The 21,188-nt window shown below is 38.0% G+C and overlaps 1 protein-coding gene across 1 annotated transcript in view; it reads right to left on the bottom strand.

The window, feature by feature from the left end:
* Window positions 1-8,047: 8,047 nt before the first annotated feature.
* LOC127447228 (prostaglandin F2 receptor negative regulator-like) overlaps window positions 8,048-21,188 on the bottom strand; it is a 36,046-nt gene continuing 22,905 nt past the window's right edge. Inside the window, exons 7-9 of the mRNA XM_051708925.1 lie at window positions 20,795-20,902; window positions 11,195-11,506; window positions 8,048-9,558 (exon numbers count right to left, since the gene is read on the bottom strand). Of these exons, the coding sequence (XP_051564885.1) occupies window positions 9,380-9,558; window positions 11,195-11,506; window positions 20,795-20,902 (599 nt within the window). The 3' untranslated portion in view covers window positions 8,048-9,379. The remainder of the gene's footprint in view (window positions 9,559-11,194; window positions 11,507-20,794; window positions 20,903-21,188) is intronic.

The following is a 21,188-nucleotide window of genomic DNA, read 5'->3' on the forward strand; positions in this document are numbered from 1 at the left end:
AGCACTTAGCAAGACTATGATATCTTGCCACAGACGTTCTTGTGAAAGCAATGACAACAAAAATACCAAGCATTTCAAAACTTAGACAGATAAAAAACAGCTTGGTGGAAAATCTTACAATGCCAATTTTTGTGCATGCATGTGATGTTACATTGCATGCACAGATGTTATTTTACATATTAATTACAATTATTTTTTTGTTAGATTTTCTCCCCTTTTCTCCCCAATTTGGAATGCCCAAATCCCAATACGCTCTAAGTTCTCGTGGTGGTGTAGTGACTCGCCTCAATCCGGGTGTTGGAGGACGAATCTCAGTTGACTCCGCGTCTGAGACCGCCAATCCGCACATCTTATCATGTGGCTTGTTGAGCGCGTTACCGCGGAGACCTAGCGCGTGTGAAGGCTCACGCTATTCTCCACGGCATCCACACACAATTCACCAGCGCACCCCACCGAGAGCGAGAACCACATTATATTGACCCCGAGGAGGATAACCCAACATGACTCTACCCACCCTAGCAACCGGGCCAGTTGGTTGCTTAGGAAGCCTGACTGGAGCCACTCAGCATGCCCTGGATTCGAACTTATTAATTACATTTTTGACAAACCTGTTGTTTAATTATTTATTAATATAATGACTTCTAACCCTATTACAATCCATGCAATATCAGGGAAATAGGCAATGTCTGACACACAGCCTCATGAATGGAGTTGGGTTAGACTTCCCACAGTCTGTGTACTAACCGTCTGATGTTTATAGCACACAAGCAACTGGAATACGCTTTCTCGAACAATCAGTGCAAATCTGATTGGCTGGTTCGATGGAACTTCCGTGAGGAGACGCACAAAGGACGTTTTATAAGTCCGCCTGGAAGCTGAGTTGTGTTCACAAGGTTCCGCAATGATAGAATGAGCGCTTCTGAGGACTAAATAATCACAGAATTTGCCCAAGTTTACCAGGTTAGTGACATCAAATCAGAAAAAGATATTTCAGAGCTCATATCCATGAGCAGAGCTTATTTTCTGCTTTGTTTACTTAGTTATATCTGTGAAATTCTCTGTGATGAGGTTTTCTGTGCTGTACATTTTCTGCTATTCTCCCATGCGTTTGCTGTGCAATCATTATTTATTTCTCTATGTCGTCTTTTATTATGGAATGATACATCTCTAATAACCCTCGCCTTAAAAAACCCGTCGTGATAAAACTGACTGTGATTGGTCACTTAACATGTCAGTTAGATGACCTTTCCTGTCTAGATGGGCAGTTCTTGCCCAACTGAAGCAGCTATAGAACACGAGACAAGGTTAGACTCAGCAATGGGGCAAAGGTATGGGTCGATGGCAGCCAAGGGTGGATCTGGACATGAAAAGGAGCTAGTAACCTCAAGATGAACTTCTTAAGGTGTGAATGGATTTTATTATAAATTCTCCTCCCTGCCCTGTAGGTGACGATATGCACGAATAATGTGAATCGCCAAAAGCAAAAGAAGAAGGATTCTTTAGAGAGAAGAGCACTTAGAAAGCTGTTTAAAAGTGGAGATTTATAGTAAAAACAGACTTAAATATTGATCTGTTTCTCACCCACACTTATGAAATCGCTTCTGAAGACAAAGATTTTTCCACTGGAGTCATATGGATTACTTTTATGCAGCCTTTATGTGCTTTTTGGAGCTTTAAAGTTTTGGACCCAGTTGATTTGCATTGTATGGACCTACAGAGCTGAAATATTCTTCTAAAATTCTTCATTTGTGTTCTGCAGAAGAAAGTAAGTCACACACATCTGGGATGGCATGAGGGGGTATACTGTCCCTTTCAAAAGTGAACCATTTCTACAAATACATGTAGCTCTGATTGAAACGAACAAAGAATACACAGATACAGTGCATTCAGAAAGTATTCAGACCCCTACATTTTTTCCACATTTCATGTTGCAGCCTATGCTAAAATCTTTTCAATTTATTAAATTCCCATTCATAATTTTAAAATGTGAAAACAAAAAAAAAAAAACTGCAGGGTGACACATTAACAGAATAGTTCAGAGTATCGTCCCAGCACCTCAGGTTTCCTGTCAAGGCCCCTTTTTAGTGCACCAGTTTGCCTTACTCCCTTAAGTTTTAGCACATGACCAGAAGACTCCTCTCGCACATGAGAAACCTCATAAAACTTACTAGCTGTCACTCTAGGTTGATGCATTTCTTTCCATAGTGGGCACTCTGATTGCTCATGTACTCTCCTTTATTACAGCTGCCCAATCCATGTGTAACAACAGAAGAACTGGTGGCAGCTTGGGACAAAGTGCAGGCTTCTGCACCCTCAGAAGGTAATTTTGGAAACACAGGAGAATCTGGCTGTCTTTTGTCACAAGATGCATGTACTGTATGAGAGTACTGAACCTCACAGTACAAGTCCAAATCTGGAGTCAACTAAAGACAGTTCAAAAAATGAATGCATAACATAATACTTCTGGATCTGTGTGATATGTTAAATATAAGAATGTTATTTAATCGAAAGTTTTCTGTTTTTTACCTGTGTGTGCGCAAGGTAAAAAACAGAAAGTATAAATTCACTTCTAGCAGACCTTGATTAGTATTTTAATCAACAAATGATCAGTAGACTCTGCATATCCCCTGACAATCACAGCAAACGTTCACTAAGACAATGCATACTCTCATTTAACAACCACTAATTTGTTATACTAGTTTATAATTGTAAGGAATATTTCAGGCAAATATGAAAACTGTTATCATTTACTCACCCTCATTATGTTCCACAATGCATGACTTGCTTTCTTTGGTGGAACACCAAGGAGGTGTTTAGCAAAATGTTAAGGACAGACTGCATCAGTTGCCATTCACTTTCATTGTATGCATCCTGTAACTGGTAATCTTTTTTAGTCACAATTCTCATTTAGTCACACAATATATTCGTGTAATAAAGCAGTATCACATGCTAAAGTGCTGTTGTTTATGCAAGTAATCCCAGCTGTGCTGATATACGGAACCAACAGCACGGTTGCAAGTGTGATATTGCTTTAATACAACAGTACAAGTAAATAAACAAGGAAAAAGAACTGGAACTACTTTCTTACACCACTTATCAGGACCTGCTGTTGTCATTGAAATACATATATTTCTCATATCTCGTAAATTAGAGAAGGTTGCTGCTTTATTTAGTAATATTTGTCTTCTCAACAGTTATTTAACCATTTGTTATGATAAATTTGTTATGGTAACAGTCGCATCTCGTGCACTTCACACTCGCACACAACTGCATAGACAGCACACCTGAGGTGACTCCTGTTGTTTGTTTTATTTAAGCATTCAATTTGGCCAAACTTCTTCTAGAACTCTAGAATTTAGTATTCTAGTATTTTCCCTCTCCACTTCTTGTAAAGTGATGTATCAATGTACTGTTCCCTTATTCCCTTTGTCGTTTGGAGTGCCCTTCCAACCGAACATATACATTCCCTTCGGATTGGAATCTCACTTAGGATGGCTGAATTCCGTTTGAATTCCACTTCACAGGGAACTACTGGTCGATTCGAACTCTCTTCTAGTATTCCATTTAGTCACTCAGTTAAAATGAGGTCTTGAAAGCTGCATGCATACATGAAGTGGAGGACATCATACCACAGGACCTGTAAACATCCAAAAGTATTTAATGTCAATTATGTCAATGTGCTCAGATGCAGCATTTATGAATTCCTGTGGATTGTGCAAATCTTTGGGGTTTGTTCAGAGCAGCCCCGTCTTATCAAATCATGTTTACTGCGTGAAGTCCTCACAAACTTTAAAGTCTCTTCCTGCAGACTTAAATTTATACTGTACTCTATATATGCTGGAAGTTAAATTGAACTGAAACTGCTGTGGGTTAAAGAGGAAGACGTCAAAACATACTTTGTGTTTGGCCCTCTGATTGACAACAATGTATACACATAATTATAGCAGGTCTCAATGAGGAAATGGTGATAAGCTGAGCAACAGTGAAACTTCATACTGTGCTTCCCCAAACAAGAAAGAAAAGTAACATTAGTTAGTTGTGGCCATTCATAATAGAATGGATGCTTGCTGTATATTAGTATAATTCTGTTTTCAATGCTCAGAATGAGATGCAATAAGCATTGAAGGGAATCTCTGGTGTTTATTGAATTATTATTTTGGCAGCCAGAGGATGCCCTCTTGTGGATAATACAAACCACTTAGAAAAGATACAATGAAATAAAAATAAAAAAATAAATAATAAAGATTTAAGCTTAAAATTATTCAAAGTAAATGAACGAGTAAATAAGTACTATACCTTAGTATGAAAGGGTGTATCTCATGAAAATATGTCTGTCACATTTTACATCAAATTCAAATGAAAATAATAATAATAATAATAAAATATAAAGAAAAAATAAATTATGTTTTGTGTGAGAATTTTTTATTTTTTTTGGACCAATAATTTTTTTTTACATTTTAAAATTCCAATATATATATATATATATATATATATTGCCATTGTGCTGATATGTATTAGGCAGAACATCACACACTATACTATGCTGTATTCTTTAAAATTCAAATGATAGGCTATACCATTGTTTGTTTGTATTTTAATAGACTTAATTTTATGCTTATTTAATTTGGTGGTGAAATATGACACACACACTTTAATAAGTATCAGTCTAGTCTGTCTGTAACATGAGTGGAAGGATAAATGAAACAGATAAATGAAACTGTCATGAAACAGATTTGACTTTTTTCATACAAGAGGTCAAATGTAATCTTACATTGACTAGGAGATTAAAAGGCATGTAAAGAGCGTGACTAATACTATGAATAGGACAGACCTATTAAATGCATAACTGACTGACACTAGATCTGCACTTCTACTTTGTTCAGTTTGTCAACTGTTTACATTGTTGCCATGGTGAGCATGGAGCATTGTGAGCTGATAACACCCCGCCTTCCTTTGGCGTCTCTCAAATCTAACATACTATGTTTAATCAGAGCTGTAAAGAGAGGAGAGTGAAACTGTTCTTCCCTAACACAATCCAGCCTTGTCAAGATCCAAGGTATCGATTTACCCCCTCCCTGTCATTTTTCCCCCTTTACTTTCATGCAATATTGCATAGAAGCCACACATTTCTTTAAGAACTTTTTTGCATATTCTGTATTTTGTATCCTAACAACCATGGTTACTATGAACTGCATACTTGGGATTTATTTCATTTAAACCTGGAAATAAACAAAGTTATAGGATTTTAAAACATTAAAAACAAAAAGTTGTGGTGTAAAATTAAGAAATATATAAGATTCTGCATAGTTTCCAATGTTAATCAAATGTAAGCATATTTGTGCCATTGACCAAGTTATCAAATTGTTCAGATTTCCCATTGAATCATGTTGGGATAACATAGATCAAGTTTTGCACAACTTGCGGAGTCCATAAGGGGAACATACAAAATACTAAGCTGAAATGCATGTTCATTTTTCAATTAAACATTTCTTTCAAATTGTTTTGCTGATGTGTAACTTGTAATTAAATATTTACTATAAAATTTTAAAAGCATTTTCACTAGTGGACTCCACTGTATGTGTTAAGTTACACTTAAGCATGAAAGAAATTCAGGGGTGTGGGTTGACATCAAAAGTGTAAAAAAAAAAAAAAAAAAAAAAGAAGCCTTCCTGGTATACGTGAAACACATTAAAGTTCATAGAAAAGACCTGTTACTTCCTGGAATATAAGCTAGGTGTTTTCAGAACACATTACAGATAAAGTGAAGAAAGCAGGAAGACGTCTATCATTTTCAGTAACAACTGAAAGCCAACTAGTGCCTAAACTGTGCCTAGATCAACTTTTATGGTTAAAAACATTTTTTTTAACCAAAACACTACATCAAAGTGGGGGAAAGCAGAATTGAGGCAACTATGAATCACACTGTGTTCTAACCAGGCATGACACGGGGCATTCCACAGATTGCTAAATTTATATTTCTGTGGCATTGTGCTTGGTAACCCCACTGTGAAATCTTATTGGTTTAAAACAACCCAGTCTCATGAAAATTCTTACATTCTAGCACAATGTTGTTCGCATAAACTTGTACGAATTCATCATGTGCAAATTCCCAGATGTCTAACGCGGAAGCGCGAGTTCCGTGCACGAGGCGTTTAGGACATGTTTATTAACATTATGCCCTTACCCAAACCCCTTATCTAAACTTAACCAATCAGTAGGGTGTGTAAACATGATAGGAAGCTGTTGTGTTTGACAGAAGCAAGTAATTGTCGCTAATTAGATGGAACCGATGTCCAGCAATGTCATTGGCTGCAGTGAAAGTCGTAGGAATTCAAACGAGTGCAGTCGCACGATATCATACTGTAACAAGTTCTCAGTTCGGGGCAATGGAGGAGTCAGGAGACAACGAAGCAGGTTCAAGGTCGGTCCTTTTATTTGGAACCACGCAATCGACGGTAACCGTCGATAATAGAGAAAACGTAAATAAATGAAAACACACTCAATATAAACACAATCTCTCTCTCTCTCTCTCTCTGGGTACGGGCTGTCGTGCTTGACGAACCCCTCTCTGATGCTTTGGCGTCCTTTTAAGCCTTCCTCCGCTATCACTATAATGAGAGACAGGTGTTAGAAATAATTGAGCCAGGTGACGAGCCTTACCGCTCACCCACAGACTGACACATGACCATGCCCCCCATGCCACACATACGAATTAGCCAAATATGGAAAAGTCGTAGGAATACTGACAATTTCGCCGTGAGAGTGTGTTGGTTTAAAATCCTGCTCCTCATAACTGTACATTAAATTTCAATCTTCTGATTGGCTGTGATTGTGTCACATTTGTTGCTGGAAACCTGATGCATTGCGTCAAGTACAGTGTCAAAATCATCCCATGTGACTGGAGTGTCTGATTGAATCATTGACAAACATAATATCCTGGTACACCTGCAACCCATCAGCACATTAACACAGAAACGAGCACAAATTAAGAACCAAAGCAAAATAGTTAATAGTTACAGTAAGTGCAAAGAATCCTCAGACTTGCACATCATGAAAATAAAACATCCTCTTTATAAGCACATACTGAAGGGCAATGTACCGTAGAAGGGCAAACCCCTCAAGGCAGGACAAACCCCTGAAGGCAGGACAAATGCCTCAAGGCTGCTTATCTGCATTCTAGGTGGTTAAACAAGGTCCGATGCTCTAGAAATAAAGTCTGTGTGGCATCCCACAATGACCTGGATGACTGAGAACCTTCTTAAGCATTCCTAAAGTGGGGAAGGAAATTCCCACATTGAAAATTGACTTTAAAAGGACAGGAGGTAGAGCAACGAAAAGTAAAAGTTGAATATTTACAGACACAGGCCTAGCAGAATGTAGATATCAACAAAAGGGATTACTGAATATTGTCAAATCTAAAGGGAAAATAATGCCAAAGTGGAAATGAAACTCATTAAAATAGTGCACAAAAATGAAAGTTTCAATTTACAGTTATTGTGGAAATGACAAATAACATTACTAAGTGTGTAAGTGCTTGTAGAATACTGTGAATTATCCCACCCCAGTAGTAAAAGAAAAGGACTTAAATATTGATTTGTTTCTCACCCACACCTATCATATCACTTCTGAAGTCATGGATTTAACCACTGGAGTCTTGTGGATCACTTTTATGCTGCCTTTATGTGCTTTTTGAAGTTTTAAAAAGTTGGTCACCATTCACTTGCATTGTTAGGACCTACAGAGATGAAATAATCTTCATTTGTGTTCTGCAGAAGAAAGAAAGTCATACACATCTGGGATGGCATGAGGGTGAGTAAATTAGAGAATTTTTATTATTGAGTGAACTATCCCTTTAAGAAGGCTGCAGGACAAATGGACAGCTAAAGTAAATGAAGAAATGTACAATTGAAACAAAGGCAAGAAGAGTGAAGGAATGATAATACCATGCATATAAAATAAATCTTCATTGATAAATGAAAATTTAAAGAGTATACAGAAGCATTTCCTAGGGGCTTTGCAGATATGTGGGACAAACAAAGACTTCAAATCAACTCAACAATTTTTTTATTAGGAATTATTTAATGTTGGATTTCATCTGTTTTTTGAGAGCTGGAGGGTCAGTCACTGACCAAAAAAAAATAAAAATAAAAAATACAGATAAAAAAAGCGCATACAAATTCACAGAACTTAAAAACAGAACAATTTTAAAAACAACTACTTACAAACATCATAAAGCAACAACATAAAAGTAAGATTGCGGAAAATTCCCTTGTACTTTCTAATGTATAAATGTGGGTCTGGATGGCATTCTTGCTCTGAGACACTACAATGAAACCACTTCATTGTGTGCATTCCAACAGCTTCACTTCTCCGAAAATACTTGTCTGACCACATGGTGGATTAAAGCGAGCATGTGCACGAAAGGATCTACTACAATCATGTCAGTGCGGGTCAGTCGTGTCAGTGAGGGTGCAATGAGTGCATTTTGACATAAAAAAGCAGGTCTTAGTAACCGAGACGGATATTCATGGTTCTCATTGTTTGTGGGCAGGAAAGAACAGGTTAGGAAAGAGTTAATAACAACAATGTGGATATCAGTTATGAGGGCCGTTGAAATGCCTCTAACCAGACAAGCGTTCTTTAAGGCAGGGTGCTTGAAGCCAAGCCACAGATTGACAGCCTTTTGGGTCTGTCTAAAAGTGCTGTGCTCTAAATGGTCACTTCTGGATCCCACAAGGATGCTGTGTCAGTCTTGGGGCGCTCATCCATCAGCCAACATCTCTCTCCTCCTTTTTCCCTTCCCTAGACTGGGAAGGTCAACCATTTGAGGTGTTCCAACTGTTGGGGGCAGGAAGGGGGGCCACAAAGGCAACGTGACAAACAAAGCCTATGGGGATGACAGCAGTTAAATTTGATACAGAGTTTCGTAAAGCAGAGTGACTCAAAGATTCTTGCCTCTTTTGTTAAAGTCCTTCCCATGATTCCCATGAAAAACAAATAATAATAATTTGTGCAAAGTGTAACATTGCTGCTTGGGCCACCGCGCAGTCACAAGCTTGCACTGGATGACAAATGTCATTTCCTATATTCCCGAAGCTCTCATCGTATCGGCTCTCAGCAATCAGGGTGCGTTACATGTTAGAGTGGAAAAATCATAGGTTGGGGCCATCAGTGCTCTATTCCTGAGAATAATATGTGTATCACTCCGTATTGTGAACATGGAGTGGCCCAATCTTCAGAGTGCATCTGATCGAACAGGTTCTCCATTTCTTTTTAAGCAATGTGCATATCCAAGACATCCTGTCCAATGGCATAATACAAGGCGGTTGTAGTGTTTTTTTGGCCAGGTTGGGTCACAGCCACGGGAAGGTGGACTGGTTTAATCCATCTCCAGATCCATCAGCTTTGGGAGCTTTTGGTTGCGTGGGCGGGGCATGTGCATGGGGTTTCTAGAGAAACAGCAGTGGGAGACAGCGAGACCCAGCAGCACTGAGAGAAGCCCAGCGATCACAGCAGCAACTACACCGTATCCCACAGGCATCTTCAGTGATTCCCACACTGCAGAAAAACACAAACGCAATACAGAAAACTGCTACTGAGAAAACATAGATCACAAGCATTCAAAATTATATAATATATATATATATATATATATATATATATATATATATATATATATATATATATATATATAAAAACAAAAAACATGGGGGGCGAATTCACTAAAGTTGCAGCACAAAAAGCCGTGTCTTATTCACTAACAACCCCCAATCTAGTTTAAGCCAGTGCAGTCAGCACTGAAATAGTGCTACATATTAAGGCATTGTCACTCCTTTTCCTGCAAACACTCCTCCTTTATGTAAATAAGGGACATTATAGATTCAATTCATTCATAAATATTGCCCAGCGCAATTTAAGTTGTGCTATTACAGCCAGATGAAAGCAACTGGGAAACAGAATTATATTTTAAAGGGATATTTGTGTTCATTTTCTATCAGTCATGGCCGCAGTAAGTATCAAATTATGATCAAACGATGTTGAAGAGCATTATAACCTAGCATATTTCCAGATGTGTGGTACAGTCAAGCATACTTTCAGCATGTTAAAAAGATGATTCAGGTGTCAGTAGCCGCCTTTTCACTAACGGGCCAAATGAGGGTGCGCTAGTGCGCCCGCCGATTACCCTTGGGCCAAACAAGGCCAGCTGGGGATTGAGACGGGGTCAATGTCAAAGGCGGAGTTTCGCTGAGTCAAATCCGAGGGTCAGCACAAAGATCGCCGAACTTGCCAGGTTGTGTATCCAGCGCACAACGGTACAGGTTTGGGAATTTTTTTTAAAAAAGCGAGCAAAGTACAGATCCATTATTCGCACAATAAATGAAGTGGTTCGAGATCATGGCGCTGTTATTGGAGAGACCCTTTGGGACACCAAGGCATTTACAGTTGCTGAGTTGTCAACACTAACTTATCTTGCTAGCTAGCTAATGTTTACATACTATATAAACTCAATATTCTAGATAACTAGATAACAGGGTGGCATATTAAGGGCGGGTTTTAGGGCAACACTGCTGGTCTATTGGCCCGATGGTGAGAACGCAGATTGATTTTGGTCTCGTGAATTGAGGTTCGAGGCTATTGGCCCCTGTTTTCCAGTTGACAGCCCTGGCCAGCAGCTAGTGATGCTGTTCAGTCCTGGCAGAGTGTGTCAGATCACGAGGGTCTTCTGCATCCTCCACTATATAGTGCTCAGAATCATCTAACTAGATCGGAATTGCACATGCAACTTTGGTTCAGCAAAGATTTTGTGGCCGTGTTTGCGCCATTGCCTGTTCTGCATAATTCCTTCAGTGAATCGGGTGCTAAAATGGCACAGAGAGTGTTTGCAAATAAACAGTGCTTTAACCAGATGCAATTCAGTCTTAGTGAATTTCCCCCATGATCTTTAGTTTTCCGATTCAGCATTTTTGTTCAGTGTAAATATATAGAAATTTGAGTCTCTTATATAACAAACACAACTGGGAATGCAAATCGAAACTGGCTCTTTTAGAAAACAGGTCCAGATCTACTTGAATATGAGTTTCATTTTTGGGGAACTATTTCTTTAAAGAACTGGAATAATTTATGACATCAGAACCAGAATCATTCACTTCCTTATGATTCCCATCCCTAAACACAGCTAGAAGTAGATGCTTACATTCTATATTGACAGAGAGAAGCACAGCAGCAGAGGTGAGGTCCTGTCCCTTGGTCCAGGCTCCAGTAGCAGGGGACAGGAGCCAAGGCGTGGCGGTACAGTAGTATTCTCCCACATCCCTGTCCTGTGTCTTGTGCACACTAAGGACAAACGTCTGCAGGTCCGTGCGCTCCAGACTGCACTGAGTGCTGTCATTCGAGACAGTCTTCTTCACCACACCCAAGCGGTCCATACTGATGAGAGGTGTGATGCCTCCATTATCTACAGCCCGCTCTGGACGCTGGAACCAGCGCACGTCAAACGCCACATCACCTGTGGAACAGGCAGAGTGAAACAAAACCAACAAATTCAAGTCATTTTACTTTCCTAATGCATCCTCCTGGTCTTATTGTGCATGATTTGTCAGTGCATGGTATTTCAGGTACAGGGTTTCCACATATTTTAATCAATTAATTCTATTATTTTTCCATGGCTTTCCCAGTAGTGACTGCCACCCGGATTGAGGTGAAAGGATGAATCTCAGTTGCCTCCACGTCTGAGACCATCAATCTGCGCATCTTATCACATGGCTTGTTGAGCGTGTTACCGCAGAGACGTAGCACGTGGAGGCCCACGCTATTCTCCGCGGCATCCACGCACAACTCGCCACGCGCCCCACCAAAAGCGAGAACCACAAATTATAGCGACCACGAGGAGATTACCACATGTGACTCTACCATCCCTAGCAACCGGGCCAATTTGGTTGCTTAGGAGACCTGGCTGGAGTCATGAAAATTTGATTTCTAAAATTAATGTACCAGTGTGCATGACTTTGAGCAGACTGATCTCACAGAGAAAATGGAAACAGCAGGTTGATGGATTAGCTGGATTCAGTCTGTGCTTCCCGATTAGCCAAACACTACCCCCAGTGGCCAAAAGCGGTGACTGTTGTTGGGTGTATGGCCACGTGTGAGCTTCATTTTCAGAGTGAAATGTTCACGAAGGGGCACCAAAAGAGTGTTGTTTACAGCTGTTCAGGCTATAATACAGTGAGAAGGAATGCATATTTTATAAACTATACCCATCAACCCAACCCAACCTTAACAATCTATGAAGTAAAAATGTTATGTTAGAGGAAAAATGCAACCTCTGTATCGTGCTCATCACTGATTATGCAAACGTGATTACGTCCTGGTTTCAATGAGTGATCTGAACGTGCTGCTGAAGCAAAGCGCTTCCAGTTGTGCCACATGGGAAGGTAAACACACTGGAGCCGATGTAAAAATGTCTGATAGGAAATGGTGCTTGTTGGCGAGTCGGCATATTGTGGCCGATCCTAGGGTACCGGAACTATCAGAAAGAACATGCCAACTTTGTGTAATCATGTTCACTTTTCAGGATCTAATCAATTCCCATTGGATAAAAGCACTTCCTGACCTATATTTTTCTCAGTGAATATCCAGTTTCACTTGGAAATATGTCAGACTACGGAAGTAAACTGGGCCCAGAATGACGTTTCACATCAGCTTTAATCATGAGAATTAACTGCATGTGAATACATGGTTGGGAGTCAACACGTTTTTTCACAGCTGTGCCTGTTGTAGCAATACAAACAGTCATGTTGTTGCTGTAATTACAGATTGCTTATTCAGGTTAGAGTGTACTATAAACACAAGGGTATTCAAGAAGTGTATGGACAGGAAACGTCTTTTCAAGTGGTTCATACCATTACAACCCTTTTGAGTAGCAGAAACACTCCCTGATGATCCAAATTGAGGCAGGAGCAGGCAGACCACACTCAGGCAGGCCTCCACATGCTATCCCCACTGCTATGTGTGGAATCTACATGAAGGCCATTAGGTAATGATAAACTGACAGCAACTATGAGTGCAGCTCGTGCCTAACACCACAATTTCACCGCAGACATCTGCTACTAATCGAATTAAAAAACCAAGCTAATTTCTCATAGTAGAAATGTGGCAAATTGTATGATTCTTAAAGTATAATACTTATACAGTATGATCAGCCACAACATTAAAACCACCTGCCTAATATTGTGTAGGTCCCCCTCGTGCTGCCAAAAAAGCGCCAACCCGCATCTCAGAATAGCGTTAGATAATGAAGTGTTTTAAATTGCGAGGGCATGCACATAGGCTACATTGTGTCTTCAACTTCATATCTTGCAAATTATAATAAACCTTATTTCTCATTAAATCTCATCTGGTGAAAAATAGATTTACAAAACCCTAAATCTGGTGAATATATAGACAATAAAAAAGCTTAATTAATTGGTTAAAACTTAAAGGGGCATTCAGTAGTTCTCTAGCTAGCGTTAGCATTGCTCTTCTTCATGTAAGTACTGATACAACAGTGGTATTAGACGCTGTACTGCCATCTATCAATGTGGATTAGCATGATAGTCTCTGCTGCCCCCTCCAGATCTGGAATATCATTTGCATCTGGAAAATGTCAGAGTTTGAGGTAATTTCTAAAGTTATTTATTACTACTATAATATAACTGCTTTGCCTAAAAACAAACGTCAGAAATCAAGTGAACATGCTTCTATTGTTGAGGATAACAATAATCTCATATCCATAATCTTTGGAGACTATCTACGTTTCACGTTATTTCTAAATACAGTCATTACCTTTATTAGAGAACTGCTTAGCGTAAAATAAACCTCAATTATCTAGCGATACAGAATGTTGTGGTAAAGGAAAGATTAGAATTGTTTTTGATGATCAAATTTAGCATGCCCATGAATACTGTATTTGGCAAACTTGTTTTGTTTTCAAGCAACCAAAGTAATGGTTTACACAAAATCCACAACAATTGCTGTGCCAAGCTACTATGCACTAAATTAATGAAGACGTAGATGCCTTACAGTTACCGTTTTTTGCCTTTGCCTGTCTTTCTGTCTTCATGCTTTTAGTAAGTTGCTTAAGAACTTTTTTTTTTGCTTCTTCGGCAGTACAGCTATTGGATCTCCCGTTTTCTCCGCTGCTAAAGCACAATAAATATGTTCCATTAGTGTTCTGTCACTATGACAAATTCCTTGCGTGTGTAAGCATACTTGGCAATAAAGCTCATTCTGATTCTTTTCACTCTTTGCATCACCAAACAACAATGTTCTAAGCATAGCCAAGAGTATCTACACAGGCGGCAGCCAATGAGGGTGAGGATTCTGTTCTTCGACGTTTAGTGAAACACTGCGAGTCATGTGATTTCAACATGCCGAAACACATTGAAGGGGGTGACCCGCACCATGTAGAATAAAACACTTTTTATAGAAAACTATTATGAGTACAGTCTTCATCTCATGTGAGTGTACAGCATTCGGATCAAACTTCACAAAAACACAATTCATTCGTTAATGTGTAAGACTTTTTAAATTGGCTCCAAAGTACTGAATACACCTTTAAATATAGAGCATATAATGGAGCCAGGTCTCCGTAATTTCAAAATAATAGTCCCTGGTTTGTTTCTGGTGTGGTTATAGTTAAAAGTCCCACTTTTTTTTTTTTCGGATTATTATTGGGATTTTGATTGACAACAAACTACATCTCAGATTTTAATCATTTTGGACTCTTGTAGCCTCTGTGTCTTTACCAGTCATAGTAAAAGACAAAAAACTTGTTTTTTTAAAACTCAATAAATCAATAAAAAAAATTTATTTTAAAAAAAATATCGGCCGATTAATCGGTTACTGGTCTTTTCCAACACCTTAGTTATCGTATCGGTAAAATCCACAATTGGACGGACCTATAGTGGGAACCCTGCATTTCACAAAAATACTATTAGTGTGGTATTTAACACACCCAATGTGTTAAAATTTACATGGAGAGATATTATTATGAATGTGAAAGGAGATTTTCTTTTCTCAGCCACAAAACAAGCATTTGGTATTTTATAGGATTGTTGGATGGCCACCCAGCCTTGAAAGCTTTCAAAAAAAAAAAACAAACAAAAAAAAAACAATTGTTATTTCAAAACAAAAGACATTTTTCAAAGCATAGCAGTTTTAGTCACAGCCTACAGTCTTGGTAATGGTTTGTGTAGGACTGGATGCTGTTAAACGGCACAGGCATTTGGCAGGAGTTTGCCATGAACCTGAGATCATTTGGTGCCTAAGGGAGCAGCACAGCCCTTATTCTCAACCACTGTGAATAACAACTATGCCAAAATTAGCCATGAAACAATAATGTTCTTTTTTGTGTGATTTAGCACAAAACAAAAGGAGAAACGCTCTCAAACTCGTGGACTAACTTTGACTTCCTGCTTTGAGTTCTGACTGTACTCATGGGTGCGTTCATCTCCAAGCCTTCTGTTATCTTTCAGCAGAAGCAAATTTACTTGGCTACATTACTTGAGTACATTACCTCTAGTCAGTTTAGGGAAAAACTAGCAAAGTGAAGACATACAAATTTATGAATTTAATTAAAAATATCACATTGTAATGTGAGAAATAGTTCACCCAAAAATTAAAATTCTGCCGTTATTTACTTAGCCTTCTCTTGTTCCAAACTCATATGCTGTTGTTTTTTCTGTGGAGAACTTGTTCAATCTTTGCGCTGTTCTTTTACATACAACGACAAGTTCATTGTGACCATGGCTGTCAAGATCCAAAAGCAGGGTTCCCACCCTTTTTGACCAATGAATTTCCATGACTTTTCCATGACCTTTACAAGGGTTTGTGATTTCTGGATACAAGTTTTTAAAAATCATTTTGATTCAGACTGATTTGCTAATTAATAATTTAGACCAATTTGTGAAGTGTTTCAACTAGAGGTCGACCGATATGGGGTTTTTGGTGCCTGATGCCGATATCCAGAGAGCAGGGTGGCCTATAAGCATATATAATCACACAATTTAATATAATAGTACATGACATATACATACTGTAAATTAGCTAAAAATTAAATAACTTTTATTTAGCATTAGGTATATTTACTCAAACTTTCACACAAAACTTTAACTTTGAAAAAAGTTTGGAAGGAAATACCAATAGTGCACACAGTACTCCTGTATGATGTGTGCATTAGCAAATGCATTTTCTCACAAAAAAGACCAGATCATACTAATTGTACATACAGTGCACAGTGTAAAATGCTTAAACAACATTTAAATAGCCCATATGACTTGTGCGCTATATTTCGGGTCTTCTGAAGCCATATAATAGCTTTGTGTAAGGAACAGACCGAAATTTACGTTGTTATTCACATAAAATCTTGCCATCCACTGCAGCTCTCAAACCTCATTCTCCATTTCACATAGCCTTTTTGAACTGACTTGTTGCCTACGATTATGACATATGCATAAACCAATGGCGTTTTGGCATCAATGACATCACACCTGGTTCAAAGCACTGCAGCGCCATTTTAAGGATAGACTATTTAATTTGTTCCATTTCTCACACAAAGCTATCATATGGCTTCATTACTTTTGGAATATAGCGCACAAGTCATAAGGAATACTTTTATATTTTTCTTTCTTGGTCCTTTTTCGAGCTTTGGAAAAGAGGTGCGTAATAACTCTTTGAAATATCTCCTTTTGTGTTCCACTGAAAAAACAACAGCATACAGGTTTTCGAAACAACATAAGAGTGAGTAAATTACAGAATTTTCATTTTTGAGTAACTATTCCTTTAACATACAAATCCCCAGAGCTAAACTAGCCTCCTAGAGGATAGCTTTTTACGCACAATAGAAATAGAAACCTCTTTTTGTTCAGAGTGATAAACCTTTAAGAATCCAAACAATAAAAGCAGTACAAACTTCTCCCATTTCTCTATAACTTGAAAAGAAAAGAAGAGAAGTGTGATCATTGTGCTGACACATCTATGACTACAGTGAGTGTGTCTGTGGCTACAGACTGGTGATGAAAGACATTCTAGCTCTTATGCTGAGTATTACCCAACATTCAACCACAACAGTGCAACATTTCTTACTGATACAATCATAAGCAAAGCAGATGATGACGCCAACAGCAGACCTGCAGTTCAGCATGTTCCTCAATTCACAGGATCATTAAACAAGATCTAACCATTGATATTCAGGTAAATAATTAATTAATGATTAACCTGACTGATTGACTGATACACAACAATTAAACAAATCTACACATTAAATACATCACTGCAAATAAACATTTTTAACCTCCATGACATTTAAATACTTGATTCAGACTGGCTGATATTAAAAAGGAATCATTCACCTAAAATCATTTACTCAACCTCATGTTGTTCCAAACCTATATTCTTTTATTTTTCCATGGAACACAAAAGGTGAATTTCTGAACAATCTTTACTCAGCCATTTTCAATACAATTCAATACATTTATAGTGGCCACATCCGTCAAGCTCCAAAAAGGACAAAAAAGTACTTAATGCGTGTTGTGCGCTATCTTTGTCTTTTGAAGCCATCGTATAGCTTTGTGAGAGGAACAGACTGAATTTGAAGATGACCTTCCCCAATTAATCCTCCATGTTTACATACAGATACAAAAGAAAAAGAAAAAAAGCATGTCAACGCCATGCCAATTTCAATATGTGAAATCGAGAATGAGATTTAAGACCTGTGGCGGAGGGAAAGATTTTCAGCAAATAATTACATACATTTGGGTCTGTTTCACACACAAGTCTATCATATGGCTTTTACAAAACTTGGAATATAGCACATGAGTCATATGGACTACTTTAATGATTATTCTGCCCTTTTGGAGCTTGACACCCATGGTTGTATGGACAAAAGCTACTTGGACATTCTTTAAAAATGGTCTATTTTTGTTCCATAGACAAAATAACAGCATACAGTTTTAAATACAAAATATACTCTCGTAATTAGTTTTTAATTTCTGTACTTGTAAACCACTAATTAAAGAGATTTTATTTTGCTCAGTGCTAACAAAAATTAGAGGGAACATTGATTAGGAAGTTAGTCTCAGAATCAGACAGTGTGACAATAAAATGACACAGACCTGCGATGGCCCACCTGATGCATATTACACACAAAATGCCATGAACACACATGAGAATGATATATTAAAACAGTTATAATCCTACTACACATAACTGTGCATACAGTTTGTGAGTAACTATTAAGCAATATCATTAGAACAAAAAGGAAAAGATGCTTTGTCACTGAAAGGAAGGATGTGACTCAGGGGGCAAATCTGAGGTAATAATTTACACCTGGAGATATTAGTTTACAATACTGTCTGTGAATAACCACAAAAAACACAAATAGGAGTCTTAATACGGAGTTAAATATGGATATTAAGATCACAGTAACAAAACATGTCATCCAAAGATTTTATAAAGTAGGAGTGGATAAACGCAAGAAACTGGCATGAATTAAAGAGTATAGAGACTACAAGCTATGTGTGGGAAACAAAAAATCTTCAAATAATTAAAATACTTTTTAATTACTTTTAATATTTTTAACACTATTACTTTTCAAATTATGTTCATTGCTTGCATCAAATTCTGCGGAACAATATGAGAAATTAAAGGGTGAATCTCAAGCAGTGTTACACCTCGTCCTAACCAGACGCAGTGACGTGATAAGATTCTGGCGACACCGTGATATTCATACACTAAAATGAGGATAACTGACAATAACATGTAGAAATCAGAGCAATCACAGATGGGACAGTGTGTTTATTGAACACAACTCATTTTCTCACTGAAGCTGCGTATGGGGAGACAATTTCTAAGGCAAACCCTGAGGGGATAAATACACAACCACACACATACACAGAGCAAAGTTACATTATAAATCGTTTCCAAATTCAGTCTGTTACCATGGTTTATGCTCACGAGTTACTCTTGTTGTTATTTAGCCGATCTCCACATGACAGGGAAGTGGTGAGAAAGTCAGAATGAGCCGGTATGTCACCACTCTGCTACCGGTGTGTGTGTGTGTGACAGAGCTCTCACTGAACAGACCTCAAGCACAACATTCGATAGGTGTGTGACACCCTCAGCCAAAATCAAGTTGTTCTGAACCAGCTAGAGAGATGCCGGCTGTAATATACTGTTAAAAGAATAATTTTTAGACCCATTTGTTTACTCTCCTGCCCAGCGTGACATCGCAGAAATAGAAACCATTTCAAAAATATAAGCCCTATCGCTGTCGCTCGTCGTGTGTCATGGCTGGTTAGGAAAAAACTCTTTTTAACATGGAAAAGATACATTTTATCGCATGTCGTGGCAAATCTGGTTAAGACACGGTGTTAGGTGTAATCTGATTACTAAGTAATTAGTAGTTACTGTAATCTAAAAAAGTCTAAATGTAGTGTAACATTTTATTTTAAACTCTTATAATAATTATGTTATTATACACAGTACATTACTTGCGTTACACATTTCCTTTTTTTTATTTTATTCCCTTTTGTTCCCCAATTTGGAATGCCCAATTCCCACTACTTACTAGGTCCTCGTGGTGGCACGGTTACTCCCTTCAATCCGGGTGGCGGAGGACAAGTCTCAGTTGCCTCTGCTTCTGAGACCACCAATCCGCACATCTTATCACGTGGCTCGATGTGCATGACACTGCGGAGACTCGCAGCATGTGGAGGCTCATGCTACTCTCCGCGATCCACGCACAACTTATTACACACCCCACTGAGAGCGAGAACCACTAATTGTGACCACGAGGAGGTTACCCCATGTGACTCTACCCTCCCTAGCAACTGGGCCAATTTGGTTGCTTAGGAGACCTGGCTGGAGTCACTCAGCACACTCTGGATTTGAACTCACAACTCCAGGGGTGGTAGTCAGCATCAGTACTAGCTGAGCTACCCAGGCCCCCACGTTACACATTTCTAAATATGTAGAATTCATTTAAAACATGAATTATGTTCATATGCATGTCTTTTTTTATTCTTTGAAGCTGAAAGGTGTGTATAGGCTGTATATAATTTATATATTATTTTTAAATATTTTGAATTCGTTGAGTGGAAAAACAAACTTCTGTGAATGTATGTTTAAGAATGTATCTTAAAAGAAATTAGTAATATGATTATTTTTTGACAAAGTAATCAGTAATGTCATCTTATTACAATTTAATAGAAGTCATTAGTAATCTATAAAAAATAGCCTTTTGTGAGTAAATTATAGTATCAAAAACATATCCAGGTTATATTTCACCCCAAAAGAAATAAAAAATGTATTTAGCTTAAAACAAAATAAAACCTATTTTTAAGACCATTTTATTTAAATAGTATGTTATCAAAAGTATACTGCGTGTATGTATGTGTGTATATATATATATATATATATATATATATATATATATATATATATATATATATATATATAAAATCACTGTAGTAATTTGTTTATAAATTAAACTGCCTTAAATGTATGCTCATTTAAAAAAAAATACAAAAAAAAAAAACATTGTATTACATTTTTACTGTAATATAGTGCAAAATCTCCTGAGAGCCACTGTATCACCAGAAAAATGGAAACTACACAGTAAGTTCTTAATGGTTCTAAAATAAGCTTAATTTCTCTTCATGCTAAATATAATTTTGGGGCAAAATGTGACCTGGGCATTTTTTCAGGAGATTCACCCTAAATAATTATTTGTGTGTTGCACAGGTTAAACAGCACTTGCCATTGTTTGGAGTGGTGCCCAGCGTGGACATGATGCACTTCATTTTTACTGTCTCTCCAGGTAACACCTTCTTGGCACCCAAATGGATGGCTATGTTGAATACTGGACCTGCAGAGGGGGAAAACACACATGCACAGTTTAAAAGTCACAGCACACTAACTATTAATCTTACCTCAATGCCAGAATACCAGCAAGAGAATGAGGAGGAAGAAAGAAATAATAACAGTATGAGAATTTTCAATATGGTGCTTGGTCCTGCAAGAAGGGACAGTGAAAAAGAAAGAAACTTTGTGGGCAGCAGGAATCTGCCCTGGGGAACTGGACTATAGAGGTCTAGTCATCCAGAAGCAGAGAAAGAGGGAATTACTGAATTAGGGTTTGTGAGAGGGTAACA

The sequence above is a fragment of the Myxocyprinus asiaticus genome, chromosome 10 (assembly GCF_019703515.2).
Source record: "Myxocyprinus asiaticus isolate MX2 ecotype Aquarium Trade chromosome 10, UBuf_Myxa_2, whole genome shotgun sequence".
NCBI classification, from domain to species: domain Eukaryota; kingdom Metazoa; phylum Chordata; class Actinopteri; order Cypriniformes; family Catostomidae; genus Myxocyprinus; species Myxocyprinus asiaticus.